Source organism: Osmia lignaria, chromosome 14, assembly GCF_051020975.1.
Source record: "Osmia lignaria lignaria isolate PbOS001 chromosome 14, iyOsmLign1, whole genome shotgun sequence".
Classification (NCBI taxonomy): domain Eukaryota; kingdom Metazoa; phylum Arthropoda; class Insecta; order Hymenoptera; family Megachilidae; genus Osmia; species Osmia lignaria.
In genome coordinates, this window is record NC_135045.1 from 4433643 (window position 1) to 4447887 (window position 14245).

A 14245-nucleotide genomic window follows, 5' to 3' on the forward strand; every position below is an offset into this window, starting at 1 on the left:
ATTGCACTTTTGAAATTATTTGGAAGAGGCAATTAAATTTTCTGCATGTTATTCGCGCTTCAGATCATCCGGTCAATGATGTATTGTAAGTCAAGGTAAAATTGATGGTACAAAGTCCCCTCTGATAACGTTTCTCCCTCTTAAATTGATACGTAACTTGAAATTCACGATGACTAGAAATTTCCCGTGAAAACAGGAAGCTTTGTGTTAACAATAGATGTTTCCAGGAGAATCTTCATTATTTCATCGTGCGTATCGATTACACAGAAAATCCAATTTATTCCGTCTACTAATCAATTTGTTAGTGTTTATTAACTCTACCGTGCGTCACTTGTTATTGCGGTAATATGTTATGACTACCGTGAGTAGTAATACCGATAAAACGTCACGAGTGTTCCTAATATTTCTATTAAACCTTTGATCGTAAATCGACGAATTGTGTCACGATTCATGCATTCCGTGACTCGAATGATTCGGATGGTTAAAAGTTTTCTGTAAAAGTACCGAGAGATCGGGAAACCATTACGCCAGGGGTACCAGGCCGCAGATGACCTCCCTCCCCCGGAAGAATAATGAATCGGAAGAAATATTTTCCTTCCTTCGTGCACGAAACAATCCTCCTACGGGCCATGCAAACTTTCTACTTAAATAATTGGAAGTAAAGAACCGGAAGTTTGGTTGAAATATCATACCATCCTTTCTTTTATTAAGAATATCGTTCAACTTTTTATATTCGCAAATTCAACGCGACAATTCCTCGTTAGCGTAAAAGCTCGCCTCTCGTAAATTACATCGCGTACGATGTTAACGGGCGTCGTTATAATCAACGAAACGGAGTTTACGAGGCTTCAGTGAAAATAACGGTGGTATCCGATCCGAAGCGAACAACCCCCTTTAGGGATCCATGGATCGTGGCCAGGCCCATGGAGTTCGCGTGGACACGCGATCGCGAGGAACGGTCGAGACGCCGACGCCGTAGGGGTACGACGACGCCGGCGCCTTCAGTGAAAGCTAGACGCCGAGTTAGTCCGGTTCGAACGCGGTCGAACCCTCGTTGTCTGTCCCCAGGCCCTGAAGAAACTGCATCGCCGCCGACCCATCATCCATCATCGTACTCCATTCTCCACAAATCATCGATAATTCTTGTCGTTTTTCTTACGATAAATCCTTCGAGATGTCACGGGTGAGTTGTCGCGGGGAAAATAATCACGATTACAATGGGACTCTGCTCGCTCTAAAGTACCATGTTGATTGGGAGGGCTGTTTACGAGTGTTTTTGTTTTTCTTTTAACAAGTTTTATAGTAGATTGTTGCAGATGACACAGCTGATTCATTCATAAAACTTCCAGTTATCATTTACTTCGAAGGAATATTTAGTAATATTTTTATTTTAATTATAGCTTATTTTAATTAAAGTTTACTAATAGTAGTTATAATAATATAGTAATGAACTATTTGAAAATGAAATTGATTTTGTAACCGCACTTAATCAATAGAATCTTCGATCGTTCCAAGAGATCTCCAGGCTCGAACAAACTCGCCTCGGAGAAATTAGATAATTGCCACTACTAGTTAACTAGTTTCGTTAGGGTCAGGATTGATTGACTCCTTCCATTAACTTGCACCCCGGTGCGAAACCGGCTTACCACGTAGAATCGAGTAAACGAACCCGACACCGGTACTCTCGTGTTTCCATCATTTCTCGGATAATGATCTCTCTCACCAACAGTTGTCTATCATTAAACTTAGCTGCGATTACCGAGCCAATCATGCACGCACCAATTATTCATCTTGATCCAACAACAATCTACGCCAACGATGATTTTGCAAACTTTTCTTCTTTTTCTTTTACTGAATACGCGTTTTCGCGTTGCCTTTTTCCCATAAGTTTCATTGATTTTCACCCACGTGGGCTGATTAAAAGTCGTGTTTCCGGTAGTACTTGGGGGGCTGGTAAGTAGATTGACCAGTGGCCAGTTTCACAGAGACATGACGCATATTCGAAGGGGATAATACGTGTTCGAACATAGTCATTTGGCCGGGCTTCGCGGTTAGGGTTGATTCTGTCACGTGGATAGAAAAGCACCCCACGTGTCGGCTAACCGATCGACCAACTTTCCTGACCTCCGGATCGCCTAACTGGGTCGGTTATAGACGATACATAGAGGTAAAATTCTTTGGTAACAGTATCAGGAAATAAGTTTTTCGTTTCCTGCATCGTGTGCCATAAAAAGGAAGCGAAACGTGCGTAACTGAAGCACGCAATCAGCGACACATATGTCGCTCTTGTAACCGATCGATACTGCTTAACCCTCTATGTATTCGTGTAACTTTTACGTAACATATGAAATTCAATTCGATTCCTGAGAATGGAAGGTGTTAACGCAATTACCGTATTATATCCCCTTCCACCAGATACATCCTATCAAACTATTATAGATAAATTGAAGAAGAATCACAAAGAAAAGAAAAAAAGCTGAAGCGTAAGAAACGCTAATTTGTAGCCACTCGTTATCGAGAGAAAAGAGTTTTTACAACGTGTCTCGCACGAACCAAGATACGCTCCCTATTTAATACAATAATTATATCATTAACAGCTCTTTTTTAGTTCTATAAGATTCTACTGAAAGAAGAAAAAAAGAATGACTAATCAATTCGCGCCACGACTAATAGCACACGCATGGTTTCTCATCTTTTCATGGTTTCGTGTCTCTTGTAATCGTTCCTCCGAGTTGCGTGATGTTGTATCAGTAGACACGTGAACCGGGCGAACGATGGACATTGACCGTGGTAATTTCCCCGTTTCTGCGAGACGTTCTTTTCGTCACGTCTTACTGTTCTCATTAATTAATACGCAAATTAAAATAATTTCTTTCCAGACCTTGACGCTACGTGACGATGATTCACGAGAAAGAATCATGAACGATTGCACGAAACTTTGTAGACTTTCGAAATTGCCAAAAATAATAGATAGAATATATTTTTTGATGACCGGCATCACAAATTAAATATAAAAAATTCCTCCAGTTTCTGGAACTTCTCTTCGTCTCACATGATTAAAAATTAAAAATTAAAAAATTAAAATTGAACGCGAGGGTAAAAGATGAAGAGAAGCGCCAGTCTTTGATCCTTAGAATGATGGAACGGGTAAATATAATAGAAGATAATCAGAGGCGCCGTCGATAGATGAATTTCCGAATAGAGTCTTGTATCTAACTGGACATTGACCGTTGTTTATTTCCGTGGACGATTTAATCACCCATAATGATGTGCTGATGTAATCGTGTTTTGTAACCATTTCGCAGAACATTAATAGATTCGAGGGGGTAATTGAAATACGTACATATAAGTTCAGATAATAATATAAAATATTAAATTGATCCTTCTTGTTCTTTAGTAAAATAACTTGAACACCTCTTGGTGTACGAAGGGTGCTCAAGTTATCCGATAAGTGCATCGAAATGGTGTAGCGTGAGAGAATTCGGGCCTCGTTGCACGAGAATTCACGGTCACATAGTTTCGCAAAAGGGACGCCTTGGCTCGTCCTTGACCATGGTAGAATGAGGTTCGATTAAATGCTTCGAATACCGAATCGATTCATGCTTCTACCGTGGTCGTTGAAACTTTCGCTATTTCCTATTAACAGGGCGTCTAACCCTAGAAATTTTTTAGGGACGGACACCCTCTAATTTACTCTGATTAACATTATTAACATTATAAACTAGCTAGAGTGATATCGAAATGGTGGGACAATAGTAAGAGAAATCGTAGAGAAATAGTAAAAAGCACACGTACAATATGCCAGTGTCGCTATCACCGAGGGGATAACGTGAGAAAAGAGGGAGAAATAACGAGAGAAGAGGTGAAATCTCAATGACCCACGGAACCACTGTCTACAAAAACTCGTTCAGATAAATGGGTATGCGGTTCGATCTGGTTCGCTCGTTTCCCTCGTTGCTTTGACACGGTTCAAATTCCACGATCGCTTACTGATCACCGATTTGGCAATTTGTCCGGAGACTTTACGAGCCTTTGTCGAATCAACGACGATTTTCTGAATTTGTTTAAAATAAGTTGGCCGAATTCGATGAATTGTTCCCTGACATAGCGCAATTACGAGGCACCGAGTTTCAAACTCGATATCGTTTCGAACGGGACACGTGATCGAAAACGAGCCATAAATTTTCAGACTTCAACAACTTTTAAACGCGCTAATTGTTATTGCTATCCGCGGGGGAGATCGAACGCGATCCCTGCTGGTTTATCTTGTCGCGATTATTAGTACAGCTGCGAGATTCTCAGGGAGTTACCCGGAACGATACCCACCCACGTTCGCGCCTCGAACTTTGTACTAAATTTTTCAATAAAAATTTTTCCAAATTGCTCGACCACGTTGCATTATCGAAATGAATTCGTTATGAAAGGGTTAAGGGATTCCGATGCTGGTCACTTAGAATATTTGTAACGATTCGAAAGTAGTGTGTAGGAAGTAATAGAAAAGTTGGATGAACGTATTCGAGGGGTGATATCCTGGTGAGGAGGAGCAGCCAGTTTGGCTATACACATATCGATTGGTGCCATTCGGTACCTGGCAGAGGGTTGTGCTTCTTCTACTTCCATTTGCGCAGATACCGGATACGACAAAGCTTTGGCAAAAGAAGAAACTCGAGGAGCACGACCATGCTCCACTCGTCCCGTTGGCAATTCGTTTTCCCTGGCAATTAGGATGTCCAATAACAGTGATGGGTATTCGGTAATACCTCTTACTCGAATGTTCCAACGATTCAACCACGACAGCTTATCAAATTACTTTGACATGAATTTTTAGAATTTAAGGGATAATGCCACCCTTAAGAGTTACCATTTTCTGATTCTAATTCCAAATGTTTCAAAACCCCCGCTGAAGAAAAATGAAGATCGAGGAAAATGAGGAACCAGGAAAATGTGTCTGACTAACTCGTGTCGATAATGGCACTTTTTGTAATTGCTTTGATTATTGCACTCGTGTAGATTAAGCTGACCTAGTGTAACCATAACTGGATTGAAGTACGTGCCGTGGAACATGAGTCAAATGTTATAAAAATCATCTCTCATTCTTATCGTTTCCTTTCCTCATTTTTATTGTCTAAGAAAACGAAAGTATTTGATGCATTTTAAAAAAATGTGTTTTAGCCATTGTCTAAGGGTTTCTCACAATTTTCGGCGAAAGGACAGATGGAAAGGCGGCGAGCACCGTTTCTCAGAGGCCCCAATAAAATGAGAGAGGTATTTCGATGCATTTAGTACTGAAAATGTTTTTAGACACAGCCATTGTATCCATGAATTTTTGTTACAGGAAAATATTTTGATTGTTACCTTGCCAAAAAGATAGTACATTTTCTTCTTTTTTAAATATTTTTTATTCGATTTCGCGCCCCTTAACTACTCCACCAGTGCAACCAACTTAAAGTATCAAAAAAACGAATAGGGATCGCATGATCCCTACACAATTTCCTAAGCAACCGTAAACAATAAACAAAAACATAACCTAAATGATGAATATCTGACTTTATGCTTCACACCGTTTTATCCCAATGCGGCAAAATGCTAACTGTATTAACAAACAACACCACAATAAATATTTTTCAATATTTGTACATAGTTGTTTTTAATTTTTAATATAATGTAATATAAGAAATTTTTTGACCTTTACAAGGTATCAAATCGTATAAATACTAATAAGTCTTTGTTATTTTTGTATTAAAAAAATCATTATTATTATCATTATTGTAGGGAGACAGAAACAGAGGTACTAAAATGGACTCTACTGGCAGTATAACAGGTGGCACAGAAGACCGTGTAAGTGATGAAGATCTCTCACCTGATGTATTGGTCAGACAAAATTATGAACTACGCCATAGACTTGAAGAAGAAACAACAAACTATAAAAGACGTTTGGATACATATCGCCAAGCACAGCAACACCAGGCTGCTCTTGTTTCCCGTTTACAAGCTAAAGTAAAGCTTACATTTGCCTAGGATTAAATCTTTAAACATGTAGTACTAATTCATGTGTTTAGGTTTTACAGTATAAGCAAAGATGTTCAGAACTTGAAAATCAAATGGCTGAATCTGTTACATATGACACTAACAAAATTTCAAGCTCTATACCCCCTGCAAACTCTGCTCTAGATGCAGCTCAACAGACACTGAGGGAAATACGTGAAGAACAAATTCATGATTTAGATACTGCTTTAAGAAAACTTGCAGATGAACGTAGAAGGTAATATTTTTCTACTTGAATAAAAGCCATTAAATGTATGGTATGATTATTTAAATATCATTTTTCATTCAGGTGTGAAAAATTATTACAATTAAACACAACTTTGAAGGATCAATTAGAAGAATCTCATCATACAAATGAAGCACTTACAAATGACCTGCAGAAACTAAGTAACGATTGGGATATTCTGAGAGAAGAATTGGCTGTAAAAGAAGAAGAATGGAGAGAAGAGGAACAGGCTTTTAACGAATATTATACTTCTGAGCACAACAGGCTATTAAATCTTTGGCGCGATGTTGTTTCCGTAAAACGATTATTTGCAGAGATAAAATCTAATACAGAAAGAGATCTATTGAAGATGAAAAACAGTATCATTTCAACCTTTAACGACGTTTCATCGGCTTGTAACAATACAGGATTCGCTATGCGAATGCATGCGGCTATGCAACCAGTGGTACATAATTTTATTAATAAATTCTGTTGCATCATATATTGTTTACATTTCAATTTTATTGTGTTTCAGATATCGCAGCACATTCAACAAGCACAAGAGCAGGAGGTAAATGAATTAAAAACAGAATTAACAGCAGTTAAGCAGCGATACGATGTTGCTCAAAACGAGATTCGCGCAAAAGAAGAAAGAATTAATCAACTTGTTCGCGACGTTCATAATTTGGTAAACATTTAAATTAAAACGATGTCAACTAGAAGTGAAATAGCTGATGTACAGTAATTATATTCCATGTTTAGGAAGAAAAGTTTGGGGAGGCAGAAGCAGAAATGCATCGCAACGTGCGCATACAAGACGACATAGAAATTCTTCAATCTGCGTTAAAAGATATAGCGCATATTGTGATCCAAGATGCAGAAAGTCAGGATATTGAAAATACTCAACCGCCTCCTCATCTTCATTTATCCCCCACTGGGCCAATCCCTCAAAAATCACCGAAAAGAGGTACAAGAAGCAACACCATTCCAGCTTTTGCTGAAAGTACTATCAGTGCTGTACAATCAGCTCTACACAAATATCAGTTAACTATACACGAGCTTCAGGTGTGAAGATTTTGTATTGTATGTTTTGGTAAATTATGAGAGCACAAATTCATCCTATTGTGTGCTTACTATATTTTCTAATATCATATTTAAACGAGTTATTATATCAGGTTAAATTGCAAACGAACAAAGAGCAATTGCTAACGAGTCGCAAACAGTGTGAGAACGCGGAAGAGAATGTTAAAAGTTTAGAGAAAAAAGTAGAGGAATTGGTCACTGAATTGGACGCGACGAGATCACAATGTTCGCAGCTTGTTCAAGAGAAAGACATGTTACAGAAAGGTCTTGATATTGTAAGATTAGAGAAAAATGCACTGGATAAAAGTAGAGTGGAAATTAACAGCATGGTAAGCTGTATTCTTTTTTAAACTTTTTCGTAGATAATGTACGGCTTATCATTCATTATTGACATAAAGTAAGTATTTTTAGATGGAGAACTTAAACAGCGATTGTGAGAAGTTACAAAAAGCTAACAACAGATTGCAAAAGCTATGTGATAATCTGGAAGATGAAAAATTATATCTTCAAAATGAAGTCAATAGATTATCCAAGGACATCGAATTAAGGTATGATGAATAACAACTCTGTTAACGCGTACCACTGTTGATTAACAAAATGTAAATTAAATTATCAGAGAATTAAATCTTCGATCGGAAGAAGACAGATGCAGCAAAATGAGGGAAGAATTATTAACTTTACGCGAAGAATTGAATAAAGCATATCTTGCGAAAGATATGCTCGAGCAGCAAAAATTAGAAACTGATGGATTAATTTCTCAAATTGAAAAAAATAAGGGTGAATTTAATTGTAAAAAACGTACCTTATTTTTCGCAAATGTTTTGTTTAATATAAATTGATTAATTATCATCCAGGCGACTTGGAATTGGAATTGGAACGAGTATTGTTAGAAAAATCAGATATGCAAGAAGTTTTAATGAAATTAGAGACTGTCTGCAGCAACCACGAGCAAGAAAAGCAACGACTGGAAGAAGAACTAAAAAAAGTAACGATTCTAAGTCACTCTGAATTTACTTAATTATATAAATCATCGATGATATTTTTTCAATTCAGGTAACAGAAGAAAAAAATAAATTGGCAAGTCAATGCACTGATCAGCAAGGTGATTTGGGTTCGTTGAGAAAAGAATTACTTCAAGCAGAACAAACTAGGCTCGATTTAGAATCAGAAAAAGTAACATTGAACGAGAAAGTGAAGTTCCTGGAAATTGAAAAAGAAAAGATCGAAATGGAATTAGCACAAGTTACGCGCGAGCGTGGGGATTTGAGTAATCAATTATCAGTTTTAGCACGAAAGAAGGAAACGTTGAACGAGGAATTAATGAGACTTAGGCAAAGATTAGAACAGGCGAATGAAATGAACGGAAGAATCAATCGAAATTTGGAAGATCTTGTAAAAGACAACGAAGAGAAACAAGTAAATATTTTATACACCATTGCAAATTATATTGTAAATTTATTTGTATTGTTTCGTTGCAGGTACTTTTAGAAACTAATGAAAAAGAAGTTCAGAGATTACAGGAACAGCTTGCATCAATGCGTAGCGAAAAAGAAACCTTGGAAGGTGTCTTATTCGACACGCAAAGCAATTTAGAAAATATGCACGTGAAGAAAACACAATTAGAAAAAGAACAGAAGGAATTGTTGATAAAACAAGAAAATTTGAAAGGTCAAGTGGAAAGGCTGGTGAAGGAGTTAGAAAACAGTGAAAAACGGGCACAGGAAGTAAAACAAGCTTTAACCCAACAAAGTGGCGATCAAGAAGCTGAATTTCATCAAATCATTTCTAACATGAAGAAGCATAGCGAAGAGAGTATTAAAAAATTGAACGAAGAAAAAGTATTGTGTTTATAAACGTAATCACCAGAAATATCGTACAAGGATATTAATTGAATTCATTTACAGGAACAGATAAAAATGGGTTTGGAAAAGCGACTTCAACAATCTCTGTTACAGCTTGGAGAAGAGAAAGATAATGAGATAAATCAGCTGCACCAAAAGATTGATGAAATGCAACAGCATATGGAAAATCTGTGCCAGCAACATGAAGAGGTTCTTCTTAGAGCAGAAAATGATAAACAGCAAGCTCTTCTTATAGGTAATAAACGTACATGTAAAATGCGAGGATTCAATGCAAATTTCAATAAGTAATCATTTTTACAGCTCATCACGATCAACAAGCGTTAGTGGAAAAACTTGAAGGAGTATTGCGTGAAATGGAAGAGGAAAAAAGTAACGTAGAACGAGTTAAAAGGGAAGCCGCATCGCGTGCCGAACAAGAGCGTAACAATACAAATCAGTTGCGCGATGAATTGAGTCGTCTTAAGACAAAATTAGACGAAACCAAGTTAAAAGCCGATGAAGAGAAGATCAAACTCGAGTTAAAAGTTGAAGAGTTATGGAAAGAACGAGAATCAGCGCAAAGGGAATCCGAAGAGTTGCAAGTTCAATTACACATGACTGAAGACAGAGTTGATAGTTTGCAAAATCAATTACAGGAAACGATTAGAAAGCTTAAAGATGGTACATTTTATATTTACTTTTCATATTGATATTGCTTATTGCTCCTACTTTAATTACCGTGCATTTATAGCTGAAAATCTAAATGAAACTTTACGGAAAGAATTAATGGATGTCAGAAGACAATTGGGTGATTCCACGTATGAGAAAGAAAAATACAACAGCAGTAACAAAGAGCTACGCGAACATGTGAAACGTATTGAGAGTGAGAAAAGAGAACAGAATAGAACGTTGGAAGAAGCTTATCAAAAGATTGCAGGTAATATATTTTATAATGATCACTTATAGTATCATTGCACGTTATTTATTTATATTTTGTACATGCAAAAGCATTGGAAGATACGAAAGTAAATATAGATGCGGAGAGATCTCGCCTTCAAACACAGCTTCGCGACGTGGAAAGAGAAATGTTACAACTTCAGAAACAGCTTCGTTTTACCCAGGATGAATTACAAAAATCTCATAACAGTAACGCACAAGCGCAGAATGATGAAAAGGAATTGCATGCTCGATTGACGAACGAAACCGAAGAGAGGGAACGTTTGCAACTCCAGTTGCATCAATTGAAGAAGCAATTAGTAGACGTGGATAATAGTTTGAAAGTAACCAGACAAGAACTGGGAAGATTACGTTCACGTTCTGACGAAGAGAATGAAAGGTGGAGAACCAGGGAACAAGAGCTGGTGGTTCGACTCGAGGACAGTCGATGTCGCGAAAGAAAATTGGAGGATCAAAAGCACAATCTGGAGGTTTGTCTGGCTGATGCTTCTCAACAAATTCAAGAACTCAAAGCACGTCTTGGAGGATCCGAGGGACGGGTTCGAGCTTTAGATGCACAGTTATCGCAATTAGAAATGGCGAAGAAGGAGGTGGAGCAAAAATTGAGTAGCGTTGGCTCTACTTTACGTCGTATCGCGGGTATTCAAATGGATGGTAGCGTTAATATACCTTTTAAAGTAATGAGCCCTTCGAGAAGATGGAGTCCAGCGAGGGGTACGTAATAAACAGATCATTCTAAATAATGCCAAGTTAATGTATTTTTATTACGATTTAGTGCAAGATCATATTGACTCTAGTAGAGATATGATACTTGACGTTGATCCAGAAGTTATCAGAAAGGGTGTACGTTCTCTAATGCAACAAGTAGCTCAAATTGAACGTGAAAGGGTAATCATACATATTGTCTTTGTAATTCGTAGACTATTAATTTTACATTGCACATTTATTTAAATTCCAGGATGACTACAAAACAGAATTGTGTAATTTGCAAAAGCAATTGGCAGAGACTCAGGAAGTACAAAACAGATCAGATGCTCAAATAAATCATTTACTAACGAACATAAGAATGTTGCAAGATGAAAAGAACTCGTTGGAAGTGAAACTTTCGCAGAAACAGAGCGGTTACGAAATGCAGGTACGTTTTGCTTACAACGTTACAATGGTAATATATATTTGGTTATTTGATAAGTGTATTTCAGTTAAACGCTTTGCAACAAAAAACAGAGGAGTGTGAACAGTTGCGTGAAAAAATGACGAATCTTGAATTGATGATTAACAGTAGTTCTGAAGAAAAGTCACAATATGAGGTAAGAATATAATTTTTTTATCAACGAAACAGGGGTAAAATAAAAAATATTGTAGGACAAGCTGGACAAACTGAAGCAAGCCTTGAATAAAGTAGAAAATGAAAAACGTAATCTACAAGAGGAGCTGAGTAGAAGTGAATCCCGCGCTACAAAGTTAGAATTGCAAAGGATGTCGTTAGAAGGTGATCTTCAAAGATTGCAAATGATGTACCAAGAAAAGGAAGCAAATATTCAGAAGCTGCAAGAACGCAATGACATTCAAAATCGAGCCATGGCAAGTTTAGAAGAACGTTGTGCTTCGTTGAAGTCTACAACAGAACAGCTAAATCTTGCGCTGGAGAAAGCATCTAATACGGAGAGCGAATTGAAAACTGAAATTAATTCATTGCAACACCATGTTATGGAATTAACAGCTTCCTTACAGACTTCTAATGAAAAGACCAAACAGGTATCAACCATCAGTGATTTGTCTCTTGAAAATTTCAAACAGTTTTCCCTATTTTCTATTTCAGTTACAGAAACAACTTTCGAATGCTGAAAACGAACGCAGAGTTCTATCAGAACGCGCGGAATCTCTGCAACAGTCTTTAAGCGATTTAAAACATACAAACCAAACGTTAACAGATCAAATCACTCGTCTGCAGAATGAATTGGCGAATAACGAAGTACAACGCTGTGCCTTAGAATCACAGTTGAGACTAGTTACTTATCCACAAGAAGAAAGTACGAACAGAGATGAAGAATTGTTGAGACAGTTGCAAACAGCTCAGAGGGAGAGAAGTGAGATAAGAGGAAAAGCAGAAGCTCTAAATGAGAAGGTAACATTTACGACAAAAAGATAATCACAGGGGTAAGAAACATTTCTTTTCTTTTAGGTGAAATTATTGGAAGCTGATAAACGTAACTTAGAACGTCAGTTATCTTTGTATAAATCAACCAGTCGTAGTAAAAGTTACGAACGTCCTGAAAAAGCACACGCAGAATTGCTGGGTACAAGTTTTGATTTTGATCACTTCGAACAAGAGAACAGAGAATTGAGATTAAAAGTGCGCAGATTGGAGACTCAACTTGCAGAAAAGGAAGCTGAACTTATAAGAGTGAAATCGAGTTACGTTCACACGCATTCGATATACGATTACAGCCGAGACAGAATGGGAGAAATAGAAAGACTTAGAGCGGCTCAATTGCAAGCAGAAAAATTGTTGGAGGCAAGGGAGCAAAGCCATCGTCAACAGGTGTTACGTCTGGAAAATCAGGTATACTAATATCTACTCAATTTTTAATTTCTCTTGCTCTCTTGATGAATATTTGTTATGTGATTAAATCTATGAACAGATACAATTGTTACGCGAACAACTGAACCAAGAAATAAAACGTCGACAATTGTACGTGCTGAGAAGTTCAAGAGCTGGTCGTGAAATGCAACAATTGAGACAAGCTTTGGGTGACTCTTTGAGAACAGTGTCGCAAGATCCATCATTAGATGCAGTATTGTTAGAACACGAAGCTAGAAAATTGGATTCCACACTAACAAGTACTACCAGTTTACCCCCGTCATTAGCTGTACCTCCATCATCATCTTACGATAGATCTTCCACGCCAGCACAGCTCAAATGAATTCCAACACTGTTTCAGACTGAATCGGATAAGAAAACTGCCAACATGCGTTCAGATATTTACACGAAGAATAGTATATAATAATTCTTCCATATATGGGAACATGATTTGACATATCTCATACTAGTCACAAATGCATTTAAAATTATTACCATAGATCATTCAAAGATTAGGCCATTTTGATAATAGTATTATACATTTTTTATACATTTTTTAGAATCAATCAACTGCAGACTTATTCAGTATTTAAAAATTTAATATCTATACCATCTCATGAGAAAGCTCTTCCTTTTTTGTTTTATATATGTTTACATACTATGCTATTTTTATCATCTATAACATTTGAAAAATTTTTAGAATGAAATTTCGCAATATAATACTTAGACCCAATCCGTCCATGTAAGTTAGAATAATTTTAATCTTTTACTATAGATTTTAAAACTAAGTTATTAATTAAGTTTTGTGTTCTGATTATCAAGCGTATGCTTATGATCCGTATAATGGAAAGCACTTTGGCAAGAATAATGCTATCTCTAGTCTCGTCTTGAGACCATAGAGAATCACCAAACAAAAGCATTGTAGGGATATGCTTCTGATTATTTGATAGATGAGTCACTGAAGTCTAGCACAGCATAGAATGTAGAGAACGGTATACTGTTATAAGAAAGTACCAAAGATAACACACAGTTGGCAAACAGTGGATTGTGTCTATTCTTTATTATTAAGAATATAGACATCTAATCCAATCAAAATACATAGCTGGCTCGGTTGAGCTGTCCTGTTTGCGGATCATAGAAAACTGAAGTGTCTTGAAATCATTATTTATTACATATTATATAAAAATGAAATGTTCAACTATGTTTGCATGTTAGCGATAAATCTTGAATTGTTTAATAGATCAGTTAATGAAATCATAAGTCATTTTAATGTTATAATATGTAACATTTTCTCTTAAATTTGTGGTTTAGAAAACATGAGTTACCATTATTTATTATCATTACAAGTGAAGTAATGAAATGAAAAATTAGTCTACTGGAACTGATAAACAAATTATACTAAAAGAAGGAGCTTATATGATGCTAGTCATAAAAAATGTTATTATGTCTAATATTATATATATAATTATATAATATGTTAATTGGTGTTCACTTTTGTAGAGATACATATACATATACAATATGTAATAAAAT

At 36.7% G+C, this 14245-nt stretch overlaps 2 protein-coding genes across 4 annotated transcripts in view; one reads left to right on the forward strand and one right to left on the reverse strand.

The window, feature by feature from the left end:
• The window catches only part of LOC117607360 (uncharacterized), a 36567-nt gene that overhangs the window by 12855 nt on the left and 9467 nt on the right, over nt 1-14245 (reverse strand). The gene's annotated exons all lie outside the window — the stretch shown is intronic.
• Nucleotides 105-14205, forward strand: Root (ciliary rootlet coiled-coil, rootletin). 3 transcript variants are annotated; one of them, XM_076692206.1, is made up of 25 exons: nt 105-1183; nt 5173-5265; nt 5336-5695; nt 5773-5997; nt 6060-6262; nt 6335-6716; nt 6786-6938; nt 7013-7315; nt 7426-7662; nt 7745-7881; nt 7950-8110; nt 8188-8318; nt 8387-8749; nt 8812-9171; nt 9238-9430; nt 9496-9855; nt 9926-10111; nt 10183-10845; nt 10907-11019; nt 11090-11266; nt 11331-11438; nt 11494-11886; nt 11951-12256; nt 12314-12694; nt 12774-14205. In XM_076692206.1, the coding sequence occupies exons 4-25, from the start codon at nt 5797-5799 to the stop codon at nt 13053-13055; spliced, it is 5793 nt and encodes a 1930-aa protein (XP_076548321.1). In that variant the 5' UTR covers nt 105-1183; nt 5173-5265; nt 5336-5695; nt 5773-5796; the 3' UTR covers nt 13056-14205. The 3 variants fall into 3 exon arrangements, with proteins under 3 accessions (XP_076548321.1, XP_076548320.1, XP_034186980.2); XM_076692205.1 differs by lacking the exon at nt 5336-5695 and having other exon boundaries at nt 105-5046; XM_034331089.2 differs by lacking the exon at nt 5336-5695.